Genomic DNA, 25,869 nt, shown 5'->3' on the forward strand with positions numbered 1-25,869 from the left:
GCTATTTCAGCACCGATTATTGCATTGCATTGTTATATGGACTGCCTTGATCATGCATTCCTACCCTCATCATACTTTTAGAGTGTGTTATCAAAAATGATTTAATTTTGTGGCGCGGCTTTTTTGTCTTTTATTGCCTTTTGTGTATCGCACGCCAGCTGCTGCCTTTAGTTCTATTTGTTTAGTAGCGCGGTTTTTTGTTGTTCCACATAAGTGTAATCAAGACCCGAGGCTTTCTTCACATGGACTTCCTAAAGTGTATGCTCTTCCGAAGGCCATGTTTGCCCGCATGGGAATGCACAGGTGTTCAATGCATCCCCGTGTAGGCAGTCCCATTCATGTCAATTGGGACGCAACATGGCTGCTTCTCCGAATCTGCCAACCATGTGGGTGTGGGTCCCCAAACGCAGGGAGTACGTGTTCCTCTGGGATGGGACCCATACCCTCACAGATGCTCATTTACATGAGGCCTAAGCGCGTAGTTAAAAAAAAATTACGATTCAAAATGCTCTCTCCCCCTGAAAAGACAAGGCGGTTTAGAAGGCGCCCCCATCTTGGCAGGTTGGGACGTACATATCTAGGAGCGATGTATAGACTAATTAGAGGTGAACTGTATGAATGACGGGCCTTGTTGACAGAGCAGTTTAAAGAGCATTAAAGGAGAGCGAGAAGTGTTTCTACCTGTCCATTAATACATCATACTTAGGAGGAAAGCGGTCTTCATTAGACGGGAGGTTAGAAGGCAAAGTGAAGGTTTTCTTTCAGCTCTGAGTCATCTTACTAAGTGACCTTCAGGCTTCGACACCCTTTGAAAATAGAGGCAACAGAAGTGAGCTGCGGGGAGGACATTATCTGGTGGAAGAGTGATGATGGGACTTGGTTAAAGAGGGTCAGGTTGTGCCCAGGAGGCACACAGCTGTACTGCCATCTCTCTCGGCATCCTATACCCTGGGGCAAAGCTGACCCGTCTTATAGGCCTGCCAGGCCCTGATGTGTTTACAGCCTCAGCCCGTGTTCAACTTCTTGCGCTGCTGGAATGCCATTTCCTTAACGCCGAGCATTTCAAAGGGAAGCCTGAGACTAATGAGGCCGCTTGTCTTCAGCGGCCATAAAACTGTCTGAAGAGACGATCCCTCCAGGAAATGAGCACTAACTTACACACTGCCGAGTGTCATCCAGATCTGTCAAATAACCATAAATACTCTACCTCAAAGGGGATGTGAAGACGTTTTCAATACGTTTTCCTTACTTATGCCCTGAACTAAAAAGAAATTAAATAAAACAAAATCTATTAATATTTATATATATATATATATATATATATATATATATATATATATATATATATATATATATATATATATATATATAGGCTGTGCGTTAAACGCGATATTAACGGCGTTAACGCAAACCCATGTTAACGCCGTCAATATTTTTATCGCGCGATTAACGCAGGAGCCCTCGGGGTGGACGTGCAGAGTGTGCAGCGGCGCGGCTTACCTTCTCGCTGGATTCACAGGCAAGTTACTCACCTTGTCCCTGGATCCAGCGATGCCACCCCGCTGTGTGATCGAGCGGGTCCTCCTCGCTTGGCGGGTCCTGCTCGCTCGGCGGGTCCTCCTCGCTCGGCGGGTCCTCGCTCGATTCACAGTGCCTGTGTGCCGCCGAGCTCCGTTCCCTGCGACGTTACGACGCACGGGAGCGGAGAACGGGGCCAAATTCAAAAAAGTAAACAAACACATTACATACAGTATACTGTAATCTTATAGATTACAGTACTGTATGTAAAAAATACACACCCCCCTTGTCCCTAGTGGTCTGCCCAGTGTCCTACATGTACTTTTATAAAATAAAAACTATTCTTTCTGCCTGGAAAACTGTAGATTGTCCAAAAGTGTCCCTTTATGTCAAAATGGTTTTAGATCAGCTAGAAAACAGCGATCATAAATTATAATCACTTGCAGAATTGTGCGATATTTGTGGGGAAATTCGTCATAAATTAGATAGATTAATCGTGAGTTAACTATGACATTAATGCGATTAATCGCGATTAAAAATTTTAATCGTTTGACAGCACTAAAATATATATATATATATATATATATATATATATACACACACATATACACATACACACAGTACAGACCAAAAGTTTGGACACCCCTTCTCATTCAAAGAGTTTTCTTTATTTTCATGACTATGAAAATTGTAGATTCACACTGAAGGCATCAAAACTATGAAGTAACACATGTGGAATTATACATAACAAAAAAGTGTGAAACAACTGAAAATATATTTCATATTCTAGGTTCTTCCACCTTTTGCAGCAGACACATCTCTAGAACTGGTAAGAGGAGACGGTGTGAATCAGGCCTTCATGGTAGAATATCTGCTAGGAAACCACTGATAAAGAAAGGCAACAAGCAGAAGAGACTTGTTTGGGCTAAAGAACACAAGGGATGGACATTAGACCAGTGGAAATCTGTGCTTTGGTCTGATGAGTCCAAACTTGAGATCTTTGGTTCCAACCCTGTGTCTTTGTGCGACGCAGAAAAGGTGAACGGATGGACTCTACATGCCTGGTTCCCACTGTGAAGCATGGAGGAGGAGGTGTGATGGTGTGGGGGTGCTTTGCTGCTGGTTTGGGGATTTAATCAAAATTGAAGGCATACTGAACAAGCATGGCTACCACAGCATCTTGCAGCGGCATGCTATTCCATCCGGTTTGCGTTTAGTTGGACCGTCATTTATTTTTCAACAGGACAATGACCCCAAACACACCTCCAGGCTATGTAAGGGCTATTTGACCAAGAAGGAGAGTGATGGGGTGCTGCGCCAGGTGACTACCTCTTGAAGCTCATCAAGAGAAAGCCAAGAGTGTGCCAAGCAGTAATCAAAGCAAAAGGTGGCTACTTTGAAGAACCTAGAATATGAAAAAATATTTTATTTATTTTTATATTTAGTTTTGATGCCTTCAGTGTGAATCTACAATTTTCATAATCATGAAAATAAAGAAAACTCTTTGAATGAGAAGGGGTGTCCAAACTTTTGGTCTGCACTGTATATAAAAGTAAGAACTTATTGAAAATGTTATATATATATATATATATATATATATATATATATAAAAATAAATAAAGAAATCATGAGAACGCAATATTTTATGCAGTATTTTATAATTATTGTGTACTCATGAGCCAGTAGGTGGAGTTTTTGGCTCCTTTTCAAAAATGTTAAAAAAAAAAAAAAGAAAAAAAAAATGTTGTTTGCAGAGCATGTTTGCTTAACCACTTCCAAACCGCCGTACGTCTTTATACGGCCTAACTTTAAAGATGGATATCTCGGTAACGGCAGCAGCTGCTGCCACAACTGAGGTATCCATCTTTAGTGTCAGCGGTTCTGTACACGATAACGGCGGTCTCCGCGGCGAGATCGCCGTTATCGGCGTCGGGAGAGGGCCCCCCCCCTCCTGCCGCTCTCCCGCGCCCTCCGCCGCTTACCGTAGCCGTCGGTAGCGGCGGAGGAGATCGGGTGCGTTCGGCTGCTGACTGGGGACGAGACTGAAGTAAAAATCTCCTTCACCCGTCCTCATAGCTCTGCTGGGCGGAAGTGACGTCAAAACGTCAGTCCCGCCCAGCCTCTTAAAGAAACATTTTTTTTTGTCATTTGAAAAAATGACAGTTTCAAATTTATTTTTATTTTTTTGCATTTTAGTCTAATTATGAGATGCGAGGTCTTTTTGACCCCAGATCCCATATTTAAGAGGACCTGTCATGCTTTTTTCTATTACAAGGGATGTTTACATTCCTTGTAATAGGAATAAAAGTGATAATTTTTTTTTTCTTTTTCCAGTGTAAAAAATAATAAAATAAATAAAAATAAATAAGAAAAAAAATTAGATTTACAGCGCCCCGTCCCGACGAGCTCGTGTGCAGAAGCGAACGCATATGCGAGTAGCGCCCGCATATGAAAACGGTGTTCAAACGACACAAGTGAGGTATCGCCGCGATCGTTAGAGCGAGAGCAATAATTATAGCCCTAGACCTACTCTAACTCAAAAAATGCAACCTATAGAATTTTTTAAACGTCGCCTATCGAGATTTTTAAGGGTAAAAGTTTGACGCCATGCCACGAGCGGGCGCAATTTGTAAGCGTGACATGTTAGGTACCATTTTACTCGGCGTAACATTATCTTTCACAATATATAACAAAATTGGGCCAAATTTATTGCTGTCTTATTTTTTAATTCAAAAAAGTGATTTTTTTCCAAAAAAAGTGCGCTTGTAGGACCGCTGCGCAAATATGGTGTGACAAAAAGTATTGCAATGATCGCCATTTTATTCTCTAGGGTGTTAGAAAAAAAAAATATATAATGTTTGTGGGTTTTAAGTTATTTTCTAGCAAAAAAACTGTTTTAGTCTTGTAAACACCAAATCTGAAAAACACCCAAAGTAGAGAAGTGGTTAAGTGGACCCCAGTTAAAAAGTCACCAATGCCAATTAACCACTTTAAGGGCTGGAAGGATTTGCCCCCTTAATGACCAGGCCATTTTTTTGTGATATGGCATCGCTTTAACTGGCAATTACGTGGTCGTGCGATGCTGTACACACAAAAAAAATTAATTATGTCCTTTTTTTTCCCCACAAATAGAGCTTTCTTTTGGTGGTATTTAATCACCTCTGCGGTTTTTATTTTTTTGCGCTATAAACAAAAAAAGAGCAACAATTTTTTTATTTTTTGCTATAATAAATATCCAAAAAAAAAAAAAAAAAAATTCCCCTCAGTTTAGTATTCTTCTACATATTTTTGGTAGAATAAATCGCAAAAAGCATATATTTATTGGTCTGCGCAAAAGTTATAGGGCTAGATTCATAAAGGACATACGACGGCGTATCTTCAGATATCTTCAGCCTGATTCATAGAATGATGAAAAAGAAACGATTGACATTGAAATGATAACATAACCTGGTAATAAAAGTCATAATCAATGTAAGGGGGTAAAATACTTACTATGGGGGTCCCAAAGGGAATATAACCTAAAAGTAATAAACAATACAAAAGACAAAATCAGTCACATTAGCAGCACAAATATAAACTTTTTTCTAAATACTGTATTCTGACTAAGTGAAGGTATGGGTATTTGGGTCTGTTCACAATTTCCGAAGAGTGCTGCCATGGCAGGAGTATTAATTAGGGAATTATTGATCAATAGAGTCACAGGAGTTCATATTGTCCCATTTATGTGATGTCACCAGAGGTGTGGTTATGAGCTCATATCAACGGTCTGATTTCTATGAGATCACTGGAGGTGTGACTAAGAGTTGATATAAAATGTTGCTCTCCTTTGATATGTCTGAAGATATGGCTATGACTTCATTTGTATGGTCAGATTGCTACGAGGTCACTGGAGGTGTGGCTATGACTTCATATGTGCGGTCACATTGCTATGAGGTCACTGGAGGTGTGGCTATGACTTCATATGTGCAGTCACATTGCTATGAGGTGTGGCTTTGACTTCATATGTGCAGTCACATTGCTATGAGGTGTGGCTATATGACTTCATATGTGCAGTCACATTGCTATGATGTCACTGGAGGTGTGGCTATGACTTCATATGTGTAGTCACATCACTATAGGGCCACATGGAGGAGTGGCTATGACTTCATTTGTATGGTCAGATTGCTACAAGGTGGCTATGACTTCATATGTGCAATCACATTACTATGAGGTCACTAGAGGTGTGGCTATGACTTCATATGTGCAATCACATTTCTATGAGGTCACTGTAGGGGTGTGTATGCCTTCATGTGCACAATCACATTAGTATTAGGGCACTGGAGTGGCTATGACTTCACATGTGCAGTCACAATGCTTTGCATTGCTATGAAGTCATTAGAAGGGTGGCTATGACTTCATATGTGCAATCACATTGCTATGAGGTCACTGGAGTTGTCGCTATGACTTTATACATGCAATCACTTTGCTATGAGGTCACTGGAGGAGTGGCTATGACTTTATACGTGCAATTACATTGCTATGAGGTCACTGGAGGAGTGGCTATGACTTTATACATGCAATCACTTTGCTATGAGGTCACTGGAGGTGTGGCTATGACTTTATACATGCAATCACTTTGCTATGAGGTCACTGGAGGAGTGGCTATGACTTTATACGTGCAATTACATTGCTATGAGGTCACTGGAGGAGTGGCTATGACTTCATATGTGCAACCACATTGCTATGAGGTCACTGGAGTGGCTAAGACTTCATATATGTGTAGTCACATTGGTGTGAGGTCACTGGAGGAGTGGATATGACTTTGTATATGTGCAGTCACATTGGTGTGAGGTCACTGGAGGAGTGGATATGACTTTGTATATGTGCAGTCACATTGGTGTGAGGTCACTGGAGGAGTGGATATGACTTTGTATATGTGCAGTCACATTGCTATGAGGTCACTGGAGGAGTGGATATGACTTTGTATATGTGCAGTCACATTGGTGTGAGGTCACTGGAGGGGTGGATATGACTTCATATTAGTACAAGCTAAGACTTAAAGCTAGAGCCTAGCATAGTTTCAGAGTTACGTTGATCCAATATGCTGTAAGTATGCATCCTTCATATATGAGGGACAGCTGTGAAAGCGGAGAATCACTGGGGTAGTCGCCATACTACAGTGATCACCACAACCTCCTGGGTTCTGTGCTGAGCGGCTTCCCTTCTGCATAGTAACCACAGTGGGGGGGGGGGGGGGGGTTCGCTTGCTCACCATTGCTGCCATTCACAGACTGCCTTGTATTTTTCTTTTCAGCAAATACAAAGTATTTTCTGATTGGATGAGGTGGAGATTGTGATATGATCGCCTTGCCTCTCCACCTCACCCAGTCAGAGGACACTTGGTATTCATCAAAAAATGTAAATTAAAGTGTTACCTTCAACCATGTAATGCAAGGGCCAGATTCAGAAAGAGTTATGCCGGCGTATCAGTGATACGCCAGCATAACTCACACTTTGCGCCGACTTATCTGTTTTTCTGTATGCAGAAAACAAGATAAGCCGGTTTGCAGCAAAGATCTGACAGGTGTAATTGTATTACACCGTCGGATCTTAACTGCAATTTTAAAATGGCCGCTGGGGGCATTCTCGCTGATTTACGCCGAGAATATGTAAATCAGCGAGATACGCCAATTCACGAACGTACGCGGGCCCGACGCAGTCACTTTACACCGTTTACGTAAGGGTTTTCCCGGCATAAAGATAAAGCTGCCCAAAGCAGGCGCATCCTATGTTAAGTATGGACGTCGTGACTGCGGGAAATTTGAAAATGTTTACGTCGTTTGCGTAACTCGTCCGTGAATGGGGATTTACGTCGATTACGTTCACGTTGGAAAACATAATTCGGAGCATGCGCACTGGGATTTTTCTAAGGCCGGCGCATGCGCAGTACGTTCGGCGCGTGGACGCGCCTAATTTAAATAGGCGACGCCCCCTACCCGCCTATTTTGAATTAGGCCGCCCAATTTACGCTACGCCGCCGCAACTTAACACGCAAGTGCTTTGTGAATACAGCACTTGCGTGTTAAGTTGCGGCGGCTTAACGTAAATAAGAAAAGTTACGCCGCCGCAACTTTGCGCACGGCTTTCAGAATCTGGCCCAAAGTGTTTAGGTTTGACCTCATACGGTTATGGTAAATCTAAAAAGGTAAAAAAAAATCTAAAAAGAAAAAATCGTATAGTGTGTATCCAGCTTAATTCTTAAAGTGGAGTTCCACCCATTTTTTTATGTTTGTCTGTGCTGCATGCTCTAATCTCATAGTGTTCAGAATGGACAATTTTTATTTAATTTGTTGCTTGTAAATACCTTTATTTTGTAGTCCTTCATTACTTCCTCCTCCTTATTAGCCTAGGCTATTTGCAAGGGTTTCTGGGATAGGCATCATGTTTCCCAGTAGTCCTTGCAAACCTGACTGAAACCTATTACATTGCTTGTGCACTGAGCATGTGCGAGATTTGCAAGGCTGAAATCCAGGAAGTCATACAGTCTGGCTTCATAATGCCCACACTTAAGATGGCCACGGTCTATTTCTAGATTATAAACTATCTAAATGCTGTAACAACCTAACAAAACGGACCTTAGTTTACAGACTAACTTTACTAGAATACATTAAGCTTGTGTATTACAGGGGTATTTATATTTAAAAAGTGAAATTGTGGGTGGAACTCCCCTTTAAGGCCTGGGCTAGTAAGTAGCTCAGGATTTGAAATTTTGAGCCCCCATATAACAATAAGGGGTATGAATACTTTTTCAATGCACTGTATAACAGTAATATGATATATAACAATATTTAAAAAAAAATATATATATATATATATATATAATATAAATATAAAATATAAATCTAACAATTGTGTATAATATATATATAAAAATAAAGCAAGGAAATGTGGCCTGTAGATGTCATGCGAGTCAAGTGCCCCACAGAATGGAAAAGCAAGGATAATATCTTGCACCCGTACCTGACATTCGGAAAGGCATGAATATCTTCTCATTCGTATCCGGGTGTATGATGGCCTGCGGCACAAAGAAACACACGTCACTTGGATACACTGATAAATGCGGAGATGTCAAATCACCAGACTTCTGTTCTGTGAAACACCCTGAGAATTTCATTAAAGCCCAACTCCAGCGTATGAAAGTGCTTACTGAAGGAATTACATTGTCATTGTGCCCCTGCCTCCTCGCTGTCCAATCATAGCTACAGTGTAGTCTGCAGAGAGATCCAGGACCTGGCTGCAGTGTCTGGCAGAGTTGTCTGGATCCCAAGACTGCTTCACAAGAATAAAAAAAAAATCTTTGGCAAATAAAACAGTTCACAAACACTATGGGCTAGATTCAGATAGCCCGCCGTAAGTTTGTGCGGGCGTAGCGTATCTCAGCCGTAACTTAGTGGGGCTGGGGCTGGATTCACAAAGAACGCGCGCCCTAAGTTACGGCGGCGTAGCGTAAATCTACCGGCGTAAGCGCGCCAAATTCAAATTGAGAAAAGGTGGGCGTGTTATGTAAATAAAACATGACCCCACATAAATGACGTCTCTAACGGACGGCGCATGCGCCGTCCGTGAACGTATCCCAGTGCGCATGCTCCTAATCACGTCGCAAATAGTCAATGCTTTCGACGTGAACGTAATTTACGCAAAGCCCTATTCGCGAACGACTTACGCAAACAACGTAAACGACGCAAAATTCGACGCCGTCTCGACATCCATACTTAACATTGGATACTCCTCATATAGCAGGAGTAACCTTACGCTGGAAAAAGCCTTACGTAAACTACGTAAAAAAATCCGCCGGGCGCACGTACGTTTCTGAATCTGCGTATCTAGCTCATTTGCATATTCTACGTCGAAATCAACGTAAGCGCCACCTAGCGGCCAGAGTAAATATGCAACGAGGATACGACGGCGTAAGAGACTTACGCCAGTCAGATCTTAGCCTAATTTCGGCGTATCTTGCTTTCTGAATACAGAAAGAAGATATGCCGGCGCAGCTTAGAATTTACGTGGCGTATCAATAGATACGCCAACGTAAATTCTTACTGAGTCTTGAATCTAGCCCAATATCGTCAAAAGTATTGGGACATCTGCCTTTACACGCACACAAACGTTAATGGCATCCCAGTCTTACTCTGTAGGGTTCAATATTGAGTTTGTGCACTGGTCCAAATCATTTGGTGGAGGGGTGATTATGGTGTGGGGTTGTTTTTCAGGGGTTGGGTTTGGCCCCTTAGTTCCAGTGAAGGGAACTCTTAAGATGTCAGCATACCAAGACATTTTGGACAATTTCATGCCCCCCAACTTTGTGGGAACAGTTTGGGGATGATCCCTTCCGGTTCCAACGTGACAGCACAACAGTGCACAAAGTGAGGTCCTTAAAGACATGGATGAGCGAGTTTGGGGTGGAAAAACTTGACTGGTCTGCACAGAATCCTGGGCCTGGATTCAGATACGAGTTACGACGGCGTATCTCCAGATACGCCGTCGTAACTCTGAGTGTGCGGGGTCGTATCTATGCGCCTGATTCTTAGAATCAGTTACGCATAGATTTCCCTAAGATCCGACCGGCGTAAGTCTCTAACGCCGCCGTATCTTAGTTGCATATTTACGCTGGATGCTAGGTGACGCTTCCGTATATTTACACATAGAATATGTAAATTAGGTAGATACGCCGATTCAGAAACCTACGTACGTTGGCCCGGCGCATTTTTTTACGTCGTTTACATAAGGATTTTTCCGGCGTAAAGTTACCCCTCATAAAGCAGGGGCAAGTCATGTTAGGTATGGATGTCGGAAACGTACGAACAGCGTCGTATTTTACATCGTTTGCGCAAGTCTTTCGCGAATAGGGCTGTATGTAAGTTACGCCCACCCATATACACTACGCCGCCGTAACTTAGGGCGCAAGTTCTTTCTGAATACGGAACTTGCGCCCTAAGTTACGGCGGCGTAACGTATCTGAGATACGCTACGCCCGCCGAAAGATACGCAAATGTATCTGAATTCGGGCCCTGACCTCAACCTGATAGAACACCTTTGTGATGAATTAATACGCTTCTGGAAGAATGGTCAAACATTCCCATAGACACACTCCTAAACCTTGTGGACGGCCTTCCCAGAAGAGAAGAGGCTGCTATGTTAAAATGCATGTAAATGCAAGTGTCCCAATACTTTTGACAATATAGCGTATGACCTAATCTTCACCAAACATTTCATCTGCACCAAACATTTGACCTCATCTTCATCCCTATATCATCTGCACTAAAAATAAGATCTCATCTTTATCCCTTTATCATCTGCATCACGCATACGGTCTTCTCTACTGTTGGCTCCCGCGGCTGTCAATCAAATCCAATGACGCCGGCGCTTAGTCCTGCATTCGGCGACTATGGACACCCAATGCTGGACACGGAAGCGTGCCCTCAAGGTAACCCCCTTGGGAGAGTGCTTCCCAGAGGGGGTTATCTTTTTCTCTGTTATATTTCACTCTATGCAAAATCAATGGTTCCCTATGGGAGCTTATTGATTTTTATAGAGGTCCCACCAGAAGTCGGATCAAGATGATCCGACTTGCGGTGCCGACTTGTGTGCTGAGATTCTTGAAGGGGAACCTTGGGTAAATTAAAAAAAATCTATTTTGCGGGAGGTTCCCCCTAAGACGATACCAGACCCCAAAACATTTTTGTGGGGTTCCCCCAAGATCCATACTAGACCCTTATCCGAGGACGCAGCCCGGCAGGTAAGGAAAGGGGGGGGCGAGTGAGTGCCCCCTTCCTATGTCATACCAAGCCACATGCCTTCAACATAGGGGTTGGTGCTTTGGGGCAGGGGGTCTGTGCCCCCCACCCCAAAGCACCTTACCCCCATGTTGATGGGGACAAGGGCCTCTTCCCGACAACCCTGGGCAAAAGTGTGACCTCGGGCCAGATCCACAGAAGAATTACGCCGACGTATCTATTGATACGCCGCGTAATTTCAAAGTTCCCGCGTCGTATCTTTGTTTTGTATCTACAATGGATCTGGGCTCGATCCGACTGGCGTTCGTCTTAGTACGCCGTCGGAACGTAGGTGCATTTTTCCACCGGCCGCTAGGTGGCGTTAACGTCGAATTCCGCGTCGAGTATGCAAATTAGCTTGTTACGGCGATTCACGAACGTACGTCCGGCGCATTTTTTTACGTCGTTTCCGTAAGGCTTTTTTCGGCGTATAGTTAAACCTGCTATATGAGGCGTACTCAATGTTAAGTATGGCCGTCTTCAGCTTTGTAAAGTCAAGGGGCCAGATCCACGAACGAATTACGCCGGCGTATCTATGGATACGCCACATAATTTTTAAAATGCCCCGTCGTATCTGTGTTTTGTATCCACAAAACAAGATACGACTGAATGAGGGATCGATCTGACAGGCGTACGTCTTAGTACGCCGTCGGATCTTAGGTGCATATTTACGCTGGCCGCTAGGTGGCGTTTCCGTCGAATATGCAAATTAGCTAGATACGGCGATCCACAAACGTACGTCTGGCCGGCGCATTTTTTTACATAGTTTCCGTAAGGCTTTTTTCGGCGTATAGTTACCCCTGCTACATGAGGCGTATCCTATGTTAAGTATGGCCATCGTTCCCGCGTCAAATTTTGAATTTTTTACGTCGTTTTGCGTAAGTCGTTCGCGAATAGGGATTTGCGTAGAATGACGTCATCGTCGTAAACATTGGCTTGTTCCGGTTTATTTTCGAGCATGCGCACTGGGATACCCCCACGGACGGCGCCGTTAAAAAAAAAACGTAATTTACGTCGGGTCACGACGTATTAACATAAAACACGCCCCCATCACATACATTTGAATTGCGCGCCCTTACGCCTCCAAAGTTACACTACGCCGCCGTAACTTACGGCGCAAATTCTTCGAGGATAAGGAAAATGCTCTGTAAGTTACGGCGGCGTAGTGTATCAGAGATACGCTACGCCGGACGTAAGAATGCGCTTCTCTACGAGGATCTGGCCCCTCATCTTTAACCTAACCCTATTTGTAGGAACCCAACTGAAAATAGTACCTATGGTTGGACGCAATGATCATGCTGGCAGCCCCGTCTCCCACACGCCTCTGCACTCAGTGCTCATTACCATCCCTATCATGTGCAACCAAAATCCAACCTGGCGAATGACCCGCCGGGCATGTCAAGCTTTCACATGGCATACTGCCGCACGCCCCGAGTGTCTCACCTCCATACAAAAAAAAAGGTAAAAGGCGGCAGATGTTAGCATTAGCGGCAAGCGGCACAACACAAGAAAGCCTGCATTAGATGCACATAAATTGTCAGCCCTTATGGCTCGCTTGTCCTAAGGCATCGTTCTTTTATTTATTTATTTTTGCGGTTTCAAAAAGGTGTTTGTGGTTCGGAGCGCACATCACCTGTGTGTTCTCTATAGCACACCTGCATTTCTTTTTTTTTTTTATTACAACCTTCTCCGAGGATTTTAAATTAACACGGAGATGGGAGATGAGAAGCATGAAGCCGAAGGTGCAATCGAGGAGCTGAAAATACAAAGATTTTCCACCTTTCCACCTTAACTTTTTGCAGCGCCTATAACCCCCACCGCCTTGGAGAAGCCTGACGGGGGGGGATTGGGGTGTGCTTGTCACATTCATTGCATGTTATAAAGAGTTACATGGATCCGTCAATTTTTTACTCCTTAAAATGTGTTTTTGTGGGATTTTAACATTTCGTCAATTAACACATATTTAATTATCCTATCATTAATTACAGGTATGATTTTCGGAGGTTAGGTTAAGGTAGGTATTAATAGGCCTGGAAGGGATTTATTCAAATCAGAAGAGAGTCTGTGTTCGAAAAAAGTGAGCTTGAAAGCCAATAAAAAGGTCAAAAGCATAGGAAAGACACATTGGGGGTTATTTACGAAAGGCAAATCCACTTTGCACTACAAGTGCAAACTACAAGTGCAAAGTGCAATTGAAATTGCCCTAAAGTTAGAGCTGGGCGATTTTGGCCTCCCCCCAAAAAAAAAAAACTTGATTCACAATTCGAATCAAGTTTTTTTTCCCTGATGGACACCGTGCCGGTCATAATTTTTTTTTTTAGGCGAGGCTGCGGCTTCGGCCTAGTACGCCGCGATCCTGGGAAAAGACCACAGACTAGGCCAAAGCTGCGGCATCGCCTAAAAAATCCTGCCCGCAGCTCGCCTCGATCCTGGGAAAAGGCAGCGGCGGGCTAGGCCGAAGCCACGGCATCGCCTAAAAAATCCTGCCGGCAGCTCGCCGCGATCCTGGAAAAAGGGCGCAAACTGCGTCCGGTCTCAGGCCCTTTTCCCAGGATTGCGGCGAGCTGGATTTTTTTTGCCGAGTCCGCAGAGCACTGGTCCTATGGAAAACAAAAAAAATTGGATTTGATCAAAATCTGAATCGATTTGCCCTCGCAAATCCGCTGCCTTTTTCCAGGATCGCGGCGAGCTTCGGGCAGGATTTTTTTGGCGATGCCGCGGCTTCGGCCTAGTCCACCGCGATCCTGGAAAAAAGGCAGCGGACTAGGCCGAAGCTGCGGCATCGCCTAAAAAATCCTGTCCGCAGCTCGCCGCGATCCTGGGAAAAGCCAGCGGACTAGGCCTTTTCCCAAGATCGCGGCGAGCAGGATTTTTTTTAGGCGAGGCCGCGGCTTCGGCCTAGTCCGCAGAGCGCCGGTCCTATGGAAAAAAAAATAAATCACCGGGTGTCCGACCTCAATAGTTATTCCTTACTGCATTATACTGATTATACTTTTCACCTCATTAGAATCCGTTCTGTTAATATCCCCCTCCATGCGCCAAAGAAGGCAATCACCAGGCCCTGTGCTTGATCATTGTGACCAATCTAGGTAAGTCTTCGCTCCTTTATGCAACATGTTGATGTGTTTTTAATGCAATGTTTATATATCCTGTATTTCTTGCTTGTTCATTATATATTCTATAAACACCCTTTAGACCCTCCTGAAGAAGCGGCGTTGCCGCGAAACCGGTCGAGGTCACTGGCTCCTCTCACTAAGACACAGTTGGTTCTGTCTTCTGATGTGTAATGTGGGGCCTGTCCCTAAATGTTTTTATTGTATTGGCTTTATGTTAAATAAATATTGTTATTTTTTATCATTTTGTGTCTTATCAGTGCCGTGAAAGTCCCAACCAAAATCCCCCTTGCCTCCCCCTTATTCCCCTTGAATGTTGAGTTTGGATACTGTTGGCCTCAAGCCACCATCAGTATCCTTGTAACTTGATCTCACTGTTTACATATCAAATGGGATGTTGGAACATCTTACCATTTATACCATTATTTTAAAAGAGGCTATACTCTCCCATTTTCAACTATATGAGCAATAGTAAAATGGTGCAAACAAATTAAACAGTCCATACAGATCCAGTAAAGATTCAGTATGTAAATATAAAGATTCCCAGGCTGGGATCCACTGGTGCAGAGATTAAACTTGAGTGGTGTTGACATAGACTCCACCCTACATGACGTCATATTTGACAAAACACATAGGGCGGGGTCTAGGTCTGTCAACACGACGCAAGTCTGATCTCTGCATCAGTGGATCCCAGCCTGGGAATCTTTATATTTACATGCTAAATCTTTACTGGATCTGTGTAAGCTTTTTAGCAGTGCTTATTCTTAATAAATCATCATACAGTTTTACACCAAGAATAATCACTGCTAAAAACTTGCACAGATCCAGTAAAAATTCAACATGTAAATATAAAGATTCCCAGGCTGGGATCCACTGGTGCAGAGATCAAATTTGCATGGTGTTGACACCCTACATGACAAAACATGTAGGGCGGAGTCTATGTCTGTCAACACAACGCAAGTTTGATCTCTGTACCAGTGGTTCCCAGCCCGGGGATCTTTATATTTACATTTTTTTTTAGCAATCCTTAATAAATCATCATACGGTTTTTACAGTATATTGATACTCTTTCCGTCTGCCATGACACTCTGCAAAGTGTCTAAAAAAAACACCTCCCATTCATTCCCTTAAACAAGGGGCACTTTACCACGAATGTGGCCCTGTTGTAAGGGGACTTATCCATATGTGGAAATATTTTTTTGAATCGTTTATTTAATTTGTTTGCACCATTTTACCATTGCTCATATAGCGTTACACTGTATGTTTAAAAAAAAAAACATTTTTATTTTTATCAAATTTACAAAATTCAACGTAAGTGAACAGAAGAAAAATATAAACCAAATAGATATTTGGTGTGACCGCCCTTTGCCTTCAAAGCATCATGAATTCTTCTAGGTAGACTTAGGCCCCATACACACGAGAGAATTTATCCGCGGATAAGGTCCAGCGGACCGTTTCGGCGGATAAATCCTCTCAAGGATTTCAGCAGATTTTAATGCGATGGAGTGTACTCACCATCGCATTGAAATCCGCGCCGAAATCCTCTGGCGATGACGTGTCGCGCCGTCACCGCGATTATGACGCGGCGACGTGCGCGACGCTGTCATATAAGGAATTCCACGCATGCGTCTAATCATTACGACGCATGCGGGGGATCCCTTCGGACGGATGGATTCGGTGAGTCTGTACAGACCAGCGGATCCATCTGTTGGGATGGACTCCAGCAGATGGATATGTTCTGCATGTCAGCAAATATCCGATCTGCTGGAATCCATCCCAGGGGAGATATATCCGCGGAAAAAGATCCGCTGGAGTGTACACACCATAGGATCTATCCGCTGAAACCCATTTGCTGGGATTTATCTGCGGATGGATTCTATGGTGTGTATGGGGCCTTACACACAGTTTTTGAAGGTAGGTCATTCCAAACATCTTGGAGAACTAATCACAGATCTACGGTCTATGTAGGCTGTCTCAGATCCTTTGGTCTCTTCACGTAATTCCAGACAGACTCCATGATGTTGGGATTAGGGCTTTGTGGGGGCCAAACCATCACTTATTTACACCAGGACTCCCTTGTTTTTCTTTACACTGAAGATCATTCTTATTGACATTGGCTGTATGTTTGGGGTCGTTGTCCTGCTGCTAAATTTATTTGGGGCCAATCATACGCCTCCGTGATGGTATGGCATGATGGATAAGAATCTGCCTGGAAAGTGGGAGAGGGATGTGGGCCCATTAGAGGAGAAACAGTGGGAGGAGACATTGCAGGTGGTGTCAGCTTGCTCGTTAAATGTCACACAGCGTTTGTATCAGCTCTATATTCTATTAAAGGGTCCACCTCACCCCAGAAAGGTTATTTAAACTGGGGGTAAGAGAGAATCCGGTCTGCTCTAGACGTGCCAGAGACCATGGAGACTTCATTCCTTTTTTATGGTGCAGTCCAAAGTTGCACCTTTTCTGGACGGGCCTTCTTGAAAACCATTAATACTGGGGTAGATTCAGTAACATTTACGCATTTTTTACGTAGGCGCAGGGCACCGTTTTTGCCCTGCGCCCCCGCAAATTTACTGCGCTACCCGCGATTCACGGAGCAGTAGCTCCGTAAATTGCGTGTGCGCTCTTTAAAATTGCCCGGCGTAAGCGCGCGCAATTTAAATGATCCCGTAGGGGGCGGGAATCATTTAAATTAGGCGCGTTCCCGCGCCGATCGTAGAGCGCATGCTCCGTCGGGAAACTTTCCCGACGTGCATTGCGGCAAATGACGTCGCAAGGACGTCATTTGCTTCAAAGTAAACGTGAATGGCGTCCAGCTTACGCAAACTACGTAAAGTTCAAATTTCGCGACGCGGGAACGACGGGAATACGTAACATTGGCTGCCCCTGCTAATAGCAGGGGCAGCCTTACGCGAAAACCGCCGTACGCAAACGACGTAAACTGCGTACGCAGGGCTCGCGTAACGTTGTGAATCAGCGTTAGTATGCAATTTGCATACTATACGCTGAGCACAACGGGAACGCCACCTAGCGGCCATCGCAAGAATGCAGCCTAAGATATGCGGGCATAAGAGCCTTATGCCACGCATATCTTAGGCTGCAGTCGGCGTAACAAGGTTCCTGAATCAGGAGCATTCGTTACGCCGGCGCAAGTAAGCAATTGCGCTGCGTAACTATGGTTACGCAGGCGCAATTGCTCTCTGAATCCGGGCCAAGGTGTTTCAGGTCAGCATCCAGGCAAATCCTAAACCATTGATATTGGGTATATTGGATGATCTCTCAATTGAAGATATTCCTAAACAAGCCATAGGTAGAGTAATCTTCCAGGTCCGTAAATAAATTCTCCGGCTTTGGAAAGATGTCAATCCACCTTTGTTAAAAGGAGTGAATTGCTCAGATGGGAGACATGTTACGATTAGAGAAATATATCTTTCAAAGCAGAGGTTGCCCGGGTAAATTAGATAAATTAGTGCTGAAAATGCCCCCCTCGGCATATACGCGAGTCTCCTTCCTCATCGTGTCTATCTGCAGTCTTACGATCTCCCGGCGCTGTTATATGTAGTCTAGCTGGCGGCCGTGCAGTGTACCAAAGCCCCGCCTTCTCCTTGTCCGTGATAGGCTGAACACTGACTCCCTGCTGGGAAACCGAGTCAGTGTTCCGTCACGGACGAGAACTAGGAGGAGGAGCTTTGTGACACTGCATGTGAGTGGAGTAGGTTATTGCGCAAAATATGTAAAACACAAATAGTAATAAAGTGATCAAAAAAGTATATAAAAATATATATAAATATAAATAATATGGAGTGCTAAAAGGTGACCAAACAAATCAAATAAACAAATAGAGTGCATAAAGTGAAGTGGCAGAAAACACTGCTAAAGGAAAAGAATAGAAGTCCACCAATCCCAGAGAGGAATGAGAAACTGCACCAAAAAGACTTCAATATGGTCTCCCAGAACTCTCACCTCACCAAAGGATCAAATCAGCGGTACAATATGAGATGTATCCACATGCATACACTATTCCATACATAGACTTCCTGGGTGTCTCACAGTCCGCATAGCCCAAGCCTTAACCTGTCTCTTTTAAGTACCTATATAGACTCCGTACCCGGGAACAAGAGGGACAAAAGAGAGCGCCTCCAATAGTGTAGTATTAAAATTAAGGAACATTTATTGCGGTAAAAATGCGCTTACATGGGATAAATAAAACGAGTGCATAAACATGAACAGTGGCGTTCTCAGAGCAGTCTCACATCACCCTTGGTGTACGTCTGCCCACGGCCAATCCCTACGCGTTACGAGTCACGTGTCTTCATCTGGGGCTTCATCTGGGACCCCAGATGAAGACACGTGACTGTGTCGTAATGCGTAGGGATTGGCCGTGGGCAGACGTACACCAGGAGTGACGTGGGACGGCGCTGAGAACGCCACTGTTCATGTTTATGCACTCGTTTTATTTATCCCATGTAAGCACATTTTTACCGCAATAAATGTTTCTTAATTTTAATACTACACTATTGGAGACGGGTTAAGGCTTGGGCTATCCGGACCGTGAGACACCCAGGAAGTCTATGTATGGAATAGTGTATGCATGTGGATACATCTCATATTGTACCACTGATTTGATCCTTTGGTGAGGTGAGAGTTCTGGGAGACCAGATTGAAGTCTTTTTGGTGCAGTTTCTCATTCCTCTCTGGGATTGGTGGACATCGATTCTCCTTTAGCAGTGTTTTCTGCCACTTCACTTTATGGACTCTATTATTTGTTTATTTGGTCACATTTAGCACTCCATATTATTTATATTTATATATATTTTTATATTCTTTTTTTGATCACTTTATTACTATTTGTGTTTTACATATTTTGCGCAATAACCTACTCCACTCACTTACTTATTGCGGTTGTGTATACACTGCGAGTTGTTGCTGCAATTTAAAAAATTGTACTTTGGAAGATTTTTTATTCACTTGTAGTAGCGCAGAAGCCTTTGCACATTACTGTTACACTGCATGGCCGCTGACTAGACTACATATCACAGTGCCGGGAGATCGTAAGGCTGCAGATGTATTGTCCTCTAAACAACGCAGAACAAGGATTCATACCAATGGTAAAACGGGAGCTTTTGAATTGTTAGGGTCAGGGATAGCGTCCATGTTTAAAACATACACACTGTCCCTGCCCAGACATGCCCATAAGACTCCCCTAGCCATTATTCATTGGTTGTTGTATAAACTCATTCTGTTGTAAGGATTTCCTGTGTTGACATTCATATCTTGTGAGGTCATTTCCTGTGATGTCATTTTCCATGGAGGAAGCGATTGGCTGTTGGGGCCATCACTTCCTGTCTGTCATTGCTTTTGTTGTGTTTGGATAAAAACCAAGGGCCAGATTCACAGAAAAAGTATGCCGGAGTATCTGCTGATACTCCGGCGTACTTTCAAATTTGCCGCGTCGTATCTTTATTTTGTATTCACAAACAAAGATACGACGGCATTTGGCTAAGATCTGACAGGCGTACGCCTTCGGATCTTAGGATGCAATACTTCGGCGCCCACTGGGTGGAGTTCGCGTAGTTTTCCGCGTCGGGTATGCTAAATTAGCTGTTTACGGCGATCCACGAAGGTACGCGCATTCGTCTCATTCTCTTATGTCGTCGCTAGTCGGCTTTTCCCGTTGTAAAGTTGCGATTGCTATTTAGGTGGTGTAATATTAGACAGCCCATGTTAAAGTATGGCCGTCGTTCCCGCGTCGAATTTCAAATATTTTTTTTTTTGCGCAAGTCGTCCGGGAATACGAAAGTACGTAACGCACGTCGCCGTTCAAAACATTACGTCGGGGCGACGTCATTTCGCGCAAAGCACGGCGGGAAATTTCAAAACGGAGCATGCGCAGTACATTCGGCGCGGGAACGCGCCTAATTTAAATGGTCCCCGCCCCATTTGAATTAGGCGGGCTTGTGCCGGACGGCTTTACGCTACGCCGCCGCAAATTTACGCGCAAGTGCTTTGTGAATCAAGCACTTACGATGAAAACTTGCGGCGGAGTAACGTAAAGGGGATACGTTACGCCAAAGCGCAAGTACGCGAATCTGGCCCTAAGTGTTGTGCTGGGTAGAGCCAGAAGAGTTGTGCGATGGTGCTCAGGACGTAGGCTGTGGTCATGTCTGTTTACTTGTGGGAAATAGAGCGATAGGTAAGATGCATTATACCATTAGATGAAATGGGTGCTTATCAGTACAGGAGATATGGATTACACGTAGCGTATAGCCATATATCCCCAACATCAGGAAAACATAGGAGAGGCAGGAACAAAACAATGTCTCTGGACAGCCACACTCTGAACAAATTGTGGTCTTTACTAAAAGAAGGACAGCACTACAAGTCACATCAAACTATAAATAAAACCTGGCTACTGACGCGTTTCGCACTGGAATTAGTGCTTAGTCATAGCTAAGGAAAACATAGGAACTGGAGTGTAGAAAAAGGCAGCAGGTACTCTGGACTGATGAGTCAAAAGGTAAAATATTTGGCTGTATCAAGAGTCAGTTCATTCTCTGAAGGGCTGCAGAGCAGTACAATAATGAGTGTTTGCAGACAACTGTGAAACATGGTGGAGGTTCCTTGTAAGTTTGGGGCTGTATTTCTGCAAATGAAGTTGGAGATTTGGTTAGGATCAATTGTGTCCTCAATGCTGAGAACTGCAGGCAGATACTTATCCATCCTGCCAAACCATCAGGGAGGCCTGTGACTGGCCCCAAATTTATTCTGCAGTTGAACAACCACCCCAAACATACAGCCAATGTCATAAAGAACTAAGGGCCAGATTTACAAAAGAGATACGACGGCGTTTCTCCTGATACGCCGTCGTATCTCTGTTTCTATCTATGCGGCTGATTCATAGAATCAGTTACGCATAGATAGCCCTAAGATCCGACAGGTGTAATTGTTTTACACTGTCGGATCTTAGGATGCAATACCGCGGCCGCCGCTGGGGGGAGTTTGCGTCGTAAACCAGCGTCGGGTATGCAAATTAGGAGTTACGGCGATTCCCGGCGGATTTTCGCGTTCGCAATGTCGCCGCTAGTCTAGTTTCCCGTCGCAAAGTTTTTTTAGTGCCTTAACTTTATGCAGCAATCATATTGCTGTATAAAGTATGGCCGTCGTTCCCGCGTCCAAATTTAAAAAATAACGTCGTTTGCGTAAGCCGTCCGGGAATACGGAATTACGCTACGCGCGTCGCCGTTCGAAAAAAATGACGTCACGGCGCACAAAGCACGACAGGAATTACGGAACGGAGCATGCGCAGTAGGTCCGGCGCGGGAGCGCGCCTAATTTAAATGGCACACGCCCATTTGAATAGGCCCGCCTTGCGCCGGAGGCCGCCGGCGTAGGTTTTCATCGCAAGTGCTTGGTGAATCAGGCACTTGCGATAAAAAATTGTGGCGGTGTAACGTATCTACGATACGTTACGCCGCCACAGTTCTACGTGAATCTGGCCCTATCTTTAGTGTAAAAAAAGAACAACGAGTCCTGGAAGTGATGGTTTGTCCCCCACAGAGCCCTGATCTCACCTTTCATGGCGTCTATCTAGGATTACGTGAGTCAGAAGGATTTGAGGTAGCCGACATCCACAGAAGATCTGTGATTAGTTCTCCAAAATGTTTGTAGAAAAGTTCCTTCAAGAACTGTGTGTAAGTCTACCTAGAAGGACTGATGCTGGTGAGAAGGCAAAGCAGCTCACACCAAATATTGATTGGATTTTGATTTCTCTTCTGTTCATTTACTTTCCATCTTGTTAATTGATAAAAAATAAACTCTTACTTAACACTTCTATTTCTGAAAGCATTCTTCATTTACAGCATTTTTTTTTTTACACCTGTCTAAAACTTTTGCGCAGTACTGTATGCGTCACGATAAGGAGGTTTTTTTAAAAAGAGACAAATATGCAAATGTTCTGTAGAAATAAATCCATTGAGCTGGTACAGTTTTAAAAAAATAAATAAAACAAAGATCAGCTTTGATGGTCTCACCTGTTTTATCTTCTGAGCTGCCCAGAGCTGAAAAACAGAGAGAAAAAAGTGATGTCCACGTCCCACAAACATCGTCACATTCTACAGATAGTCACAAGATCCGGGTCTATTCCTTTGTAAAACACCCAGGGACACGGCTTTTATTAGAGTTTCTATTGCGGGGGGAGTACTAATTTTCCTGCTTTATTCACACGTCCCCCCAACAGTGGTCTGCCTCCTGCGTCACATATTATTATTATTATTATTATTATTATTATTATTTCTGGGTATAAGCAGTGTTTCCAATTATATGCTTTTAAAAATAATAATAATAATAATAATAATAATAATAATAATATTATGCTCCAAGGCATATAATTAAAATCTCTTCTTATACCCAGAAATATTATTATTATTATTATTATTATTATTTAGTCCCAAGGCATATAAGTAGAAACCCTGCTTATACCAAGAAATATTATTATTATTATTATTATTATTATTATTATTATTTCTGGGTATAAGCAGGGTTTCCATTTACCGGTATATGCCTTGGGACTAAATAATAATAATAACAATAATAATAATATTTCTGGGTATAAGAAAAGATCTTAATTATATGCCATGGAGCATAATAATATTATTATTATTATTATTAGTAGTAGTATTATGTTTAAAAGCATATAATTGGAAACACTGCTTATACTCAGAAATATTATTATTATTATTTCTGGGTATAAGCGGTGTTTCCAATTATATGCCTTCAAACATAACACTAATAATAATAATTAAATAATATTTCTGGGTATAAGCAGAGATTTCCATTATATTCCTTGGAGCATAATAATAATAATAATAATAATAATAATAATAATATTAATAATAATAATAATAATAATATTTCTGGGTATAAGCAGTTACATAGTTAGTCAGGTTGAAAAAATACACAAGTCCATCCAGTTCAACCACAGCAGTGTTTCCATTTATATGCCTTGGGACTAAATATTATTATTATTATTATTATTTAGTCCCAAGACATATAAATGGAAACACTGCATATACCAAGAAATAGTATTAATATTATTTCTGGGTATAAGTAGTGTTTCCATTTATATGCCTTGGGACTAAATAATAATAATAATTCTGGGTATAAGAAGAGATTTTAATTATATGTCTTTGAGCAAAATAATACTAATATTTCTGGGTATAAGCAGTGTTTCCAATTATATGCCTTAGAACATAATAAATTATTATTATTATTATTATTATTTTCTAAGGCATATAATTGGAAACACTGCTTATACCCAGAAATATTATTATTATTATTATTATGCTCCAAGGCATACAATTAACATCTCTTCTTATACCCAGAAATAATATTATTATTATTATTATTATTATTATTATTATTATTATTATTATTATTATTTCTGGGTATAAGAAGAGTTTTTAATTATATGCCTTGGAGCATAATAATAATAATAATAATAATAATAATAATAATAATAATATTTCTGGGCATAAGCAGTGTTTCCATTTACCGGTATATGCCTTGGGACTAAATATTATTATTATTATTATTAATAATAATATTTAGTCCCAAGGCATATAAATGGAAACACTGCTTATACCCAGAAATATTATTATTATTATTATTATTCTCCAAGGAATATAATGGAAATCTCTGTTTATACCCAGAAATATTATTTATCATACCCAGAAATATTATTTATCATTATTATTATTATGTTTGAAGGCATATAATTGGAAACACCGCTTATACCCAGAAATATTATTATTTCTGGGTATAAGTGGTGTTTCCAATTACTGTATATGCCTTCAAACATAATAATAATAATAATAAAAATAATAATAATAATAATAATAATAATAATAATAATAATAATAATAAATAATATTTCTGGGTATGATAAATAATATTTCTGGGTATAAGCAGAGATTTCCATTATATTCCTTGGAGCATAATAATAATAATAATAAAAATAATAATAATAATAAAAATAATAATAATAATTCTGGGTATAAGAAGAGATTTTAATTATATGCCTGAGCATAATAATAATAATATTTATGGGTATAAGCAGTGTTTCCAATTATATGTCTTAGAACATAATAATTAATAATAATAATAATAATAATAATAATAATTATTATTATGTTCTAAAGGCATATACCGTAATTGGAAACACTGCTTATACCCAGAATTATTATTATTATTATTATTATTATGCTCCAAGGCATACAATTAAAATCTCTTCTTATACCCAGAAATAATAATAATAATAATAATAATAATAATAATAATATTTAGTTCCAAGGCATATACATGAAAACACTGCTTATACCCAAAAATAATAATAATAATAATAATAATAATAATAATAATAATAATAATATTTCTGGGTATAAGCAGTGTTTCCATGTATATGCCTTGGGACTAAATAATATTAACAATAATATTTCTGGGTATAATCGGTGTTTCTAATTATATTACTTGGAGCATAATAATAATAATAATAACAATAATAATAATAATAATAATAATAATTCTGGGTATAATAAGAGATTCCAATTCTATGCCTTGGAGCATAATAATAATAATATTATTTAGTCCCGGGGTATATAACTGGAAACACTGCTTATACCCAGAACTTTTATCATCTTTTTCTTTTTATTGGCATTATTATTTTTGCTGCATTGCTTTTCCTGTCCCCCCTGCAATCAATAGAAAGGCTCCTCCGTCTTTTACAAGGCAATCTTGCACATTTCTCGGTGTTCACACGTCTGGCTGGGAAAACATTTAATGAGCAGAGCCAGGGAGCGACACAACATCACCTCTAATCAATATTTTCTCCAGCCGCCGGCTCCTGGGTTGCCCAACCAATTACAGGTATTTGCAGAGATTTTGGAGCATCCTGGGGATTCCTCTGACTGATGCTCCAGATTTTTAATTATTTCACTCATACAATCCCCATTGTCTAGTAAATCAGCATAAAACCGCAGAGGTGATTGTGTATTGTTAGTCTTTATTGCTGGAATGGACCTTACTTCATAATTACAGAGCATTGTGATCGCAGCACTACAAGGCAACCAATCATCTCTGAGCGTTTTAGGTGTCTGGTTGTTGGGTATTCGTCTTCTTCATGAAGCCAGGAGCTCTGTACTTATTAATGGACACCATGGTCTATAGGTAGAAGGACTCTTGTACACGGCTGTATAGAGTAAAATACGTTTGGTTTTGTGTATTAAAAGTGGAGTTCCGGCCACAATTTCACTTTTTAAATATAAATACCCCTGTAATACACAAGCTTAATGTATTCTAGTAAAGTTAGTCTGTAAACTAAGGTCAGTTTTGTTAGGTTGTTACAGCATTTAGACACTTTATAAAATAGAAATTGA

General features: G+C 41.8%; 1 protein-coding gene across 2 annotated transcripts in view; it reads right to left on the reverse strand.

Moving 5' to 3' along the window:
* Nucleotides 1-25,869, reverse strand: part of SFXN5 (sideroflexin 5) — a 354,774-nt gene that overhangs the window by 235,768 nt on the left and 93,137 nt on the right. For both annotated transcript variants that reach the window (XM_040335556.1, XM_040335557.1), the window contains exons 4-6: nt 22,471-22,497; nt 8,518-8,572; nt 5,011-5,036 (exon numbers count right to left, since the gene is read on the reverse strand). In XM_040335556.1, coding sequence (XP_040191490.1) covers nt 5,011-5,036; nt 8,518-8,572; nt 22,471-22,497 — 108 coding nt within the window. The remainder of the gene's footprint in view (nt 1-5,010; nt 5,037-8,517; nt 8,573-22,470; nt 22,498-25,869) is intronic.

The sequence above is a fragment of the Rana temporaria genome, chromosome 1 (genome assembly GCF_905171775.1).
Source record: "Rana temporaria chromosome 1, aRanTem1.1, whole genome shotgun sequence".
In the NCBI taxonomy this organism is placed as follows: domain Eukaryota; kingdom Metazoa; phylum Chordata; class Amphibia; order Anura; family Ranidae; genus Rana; species Rana temporaria.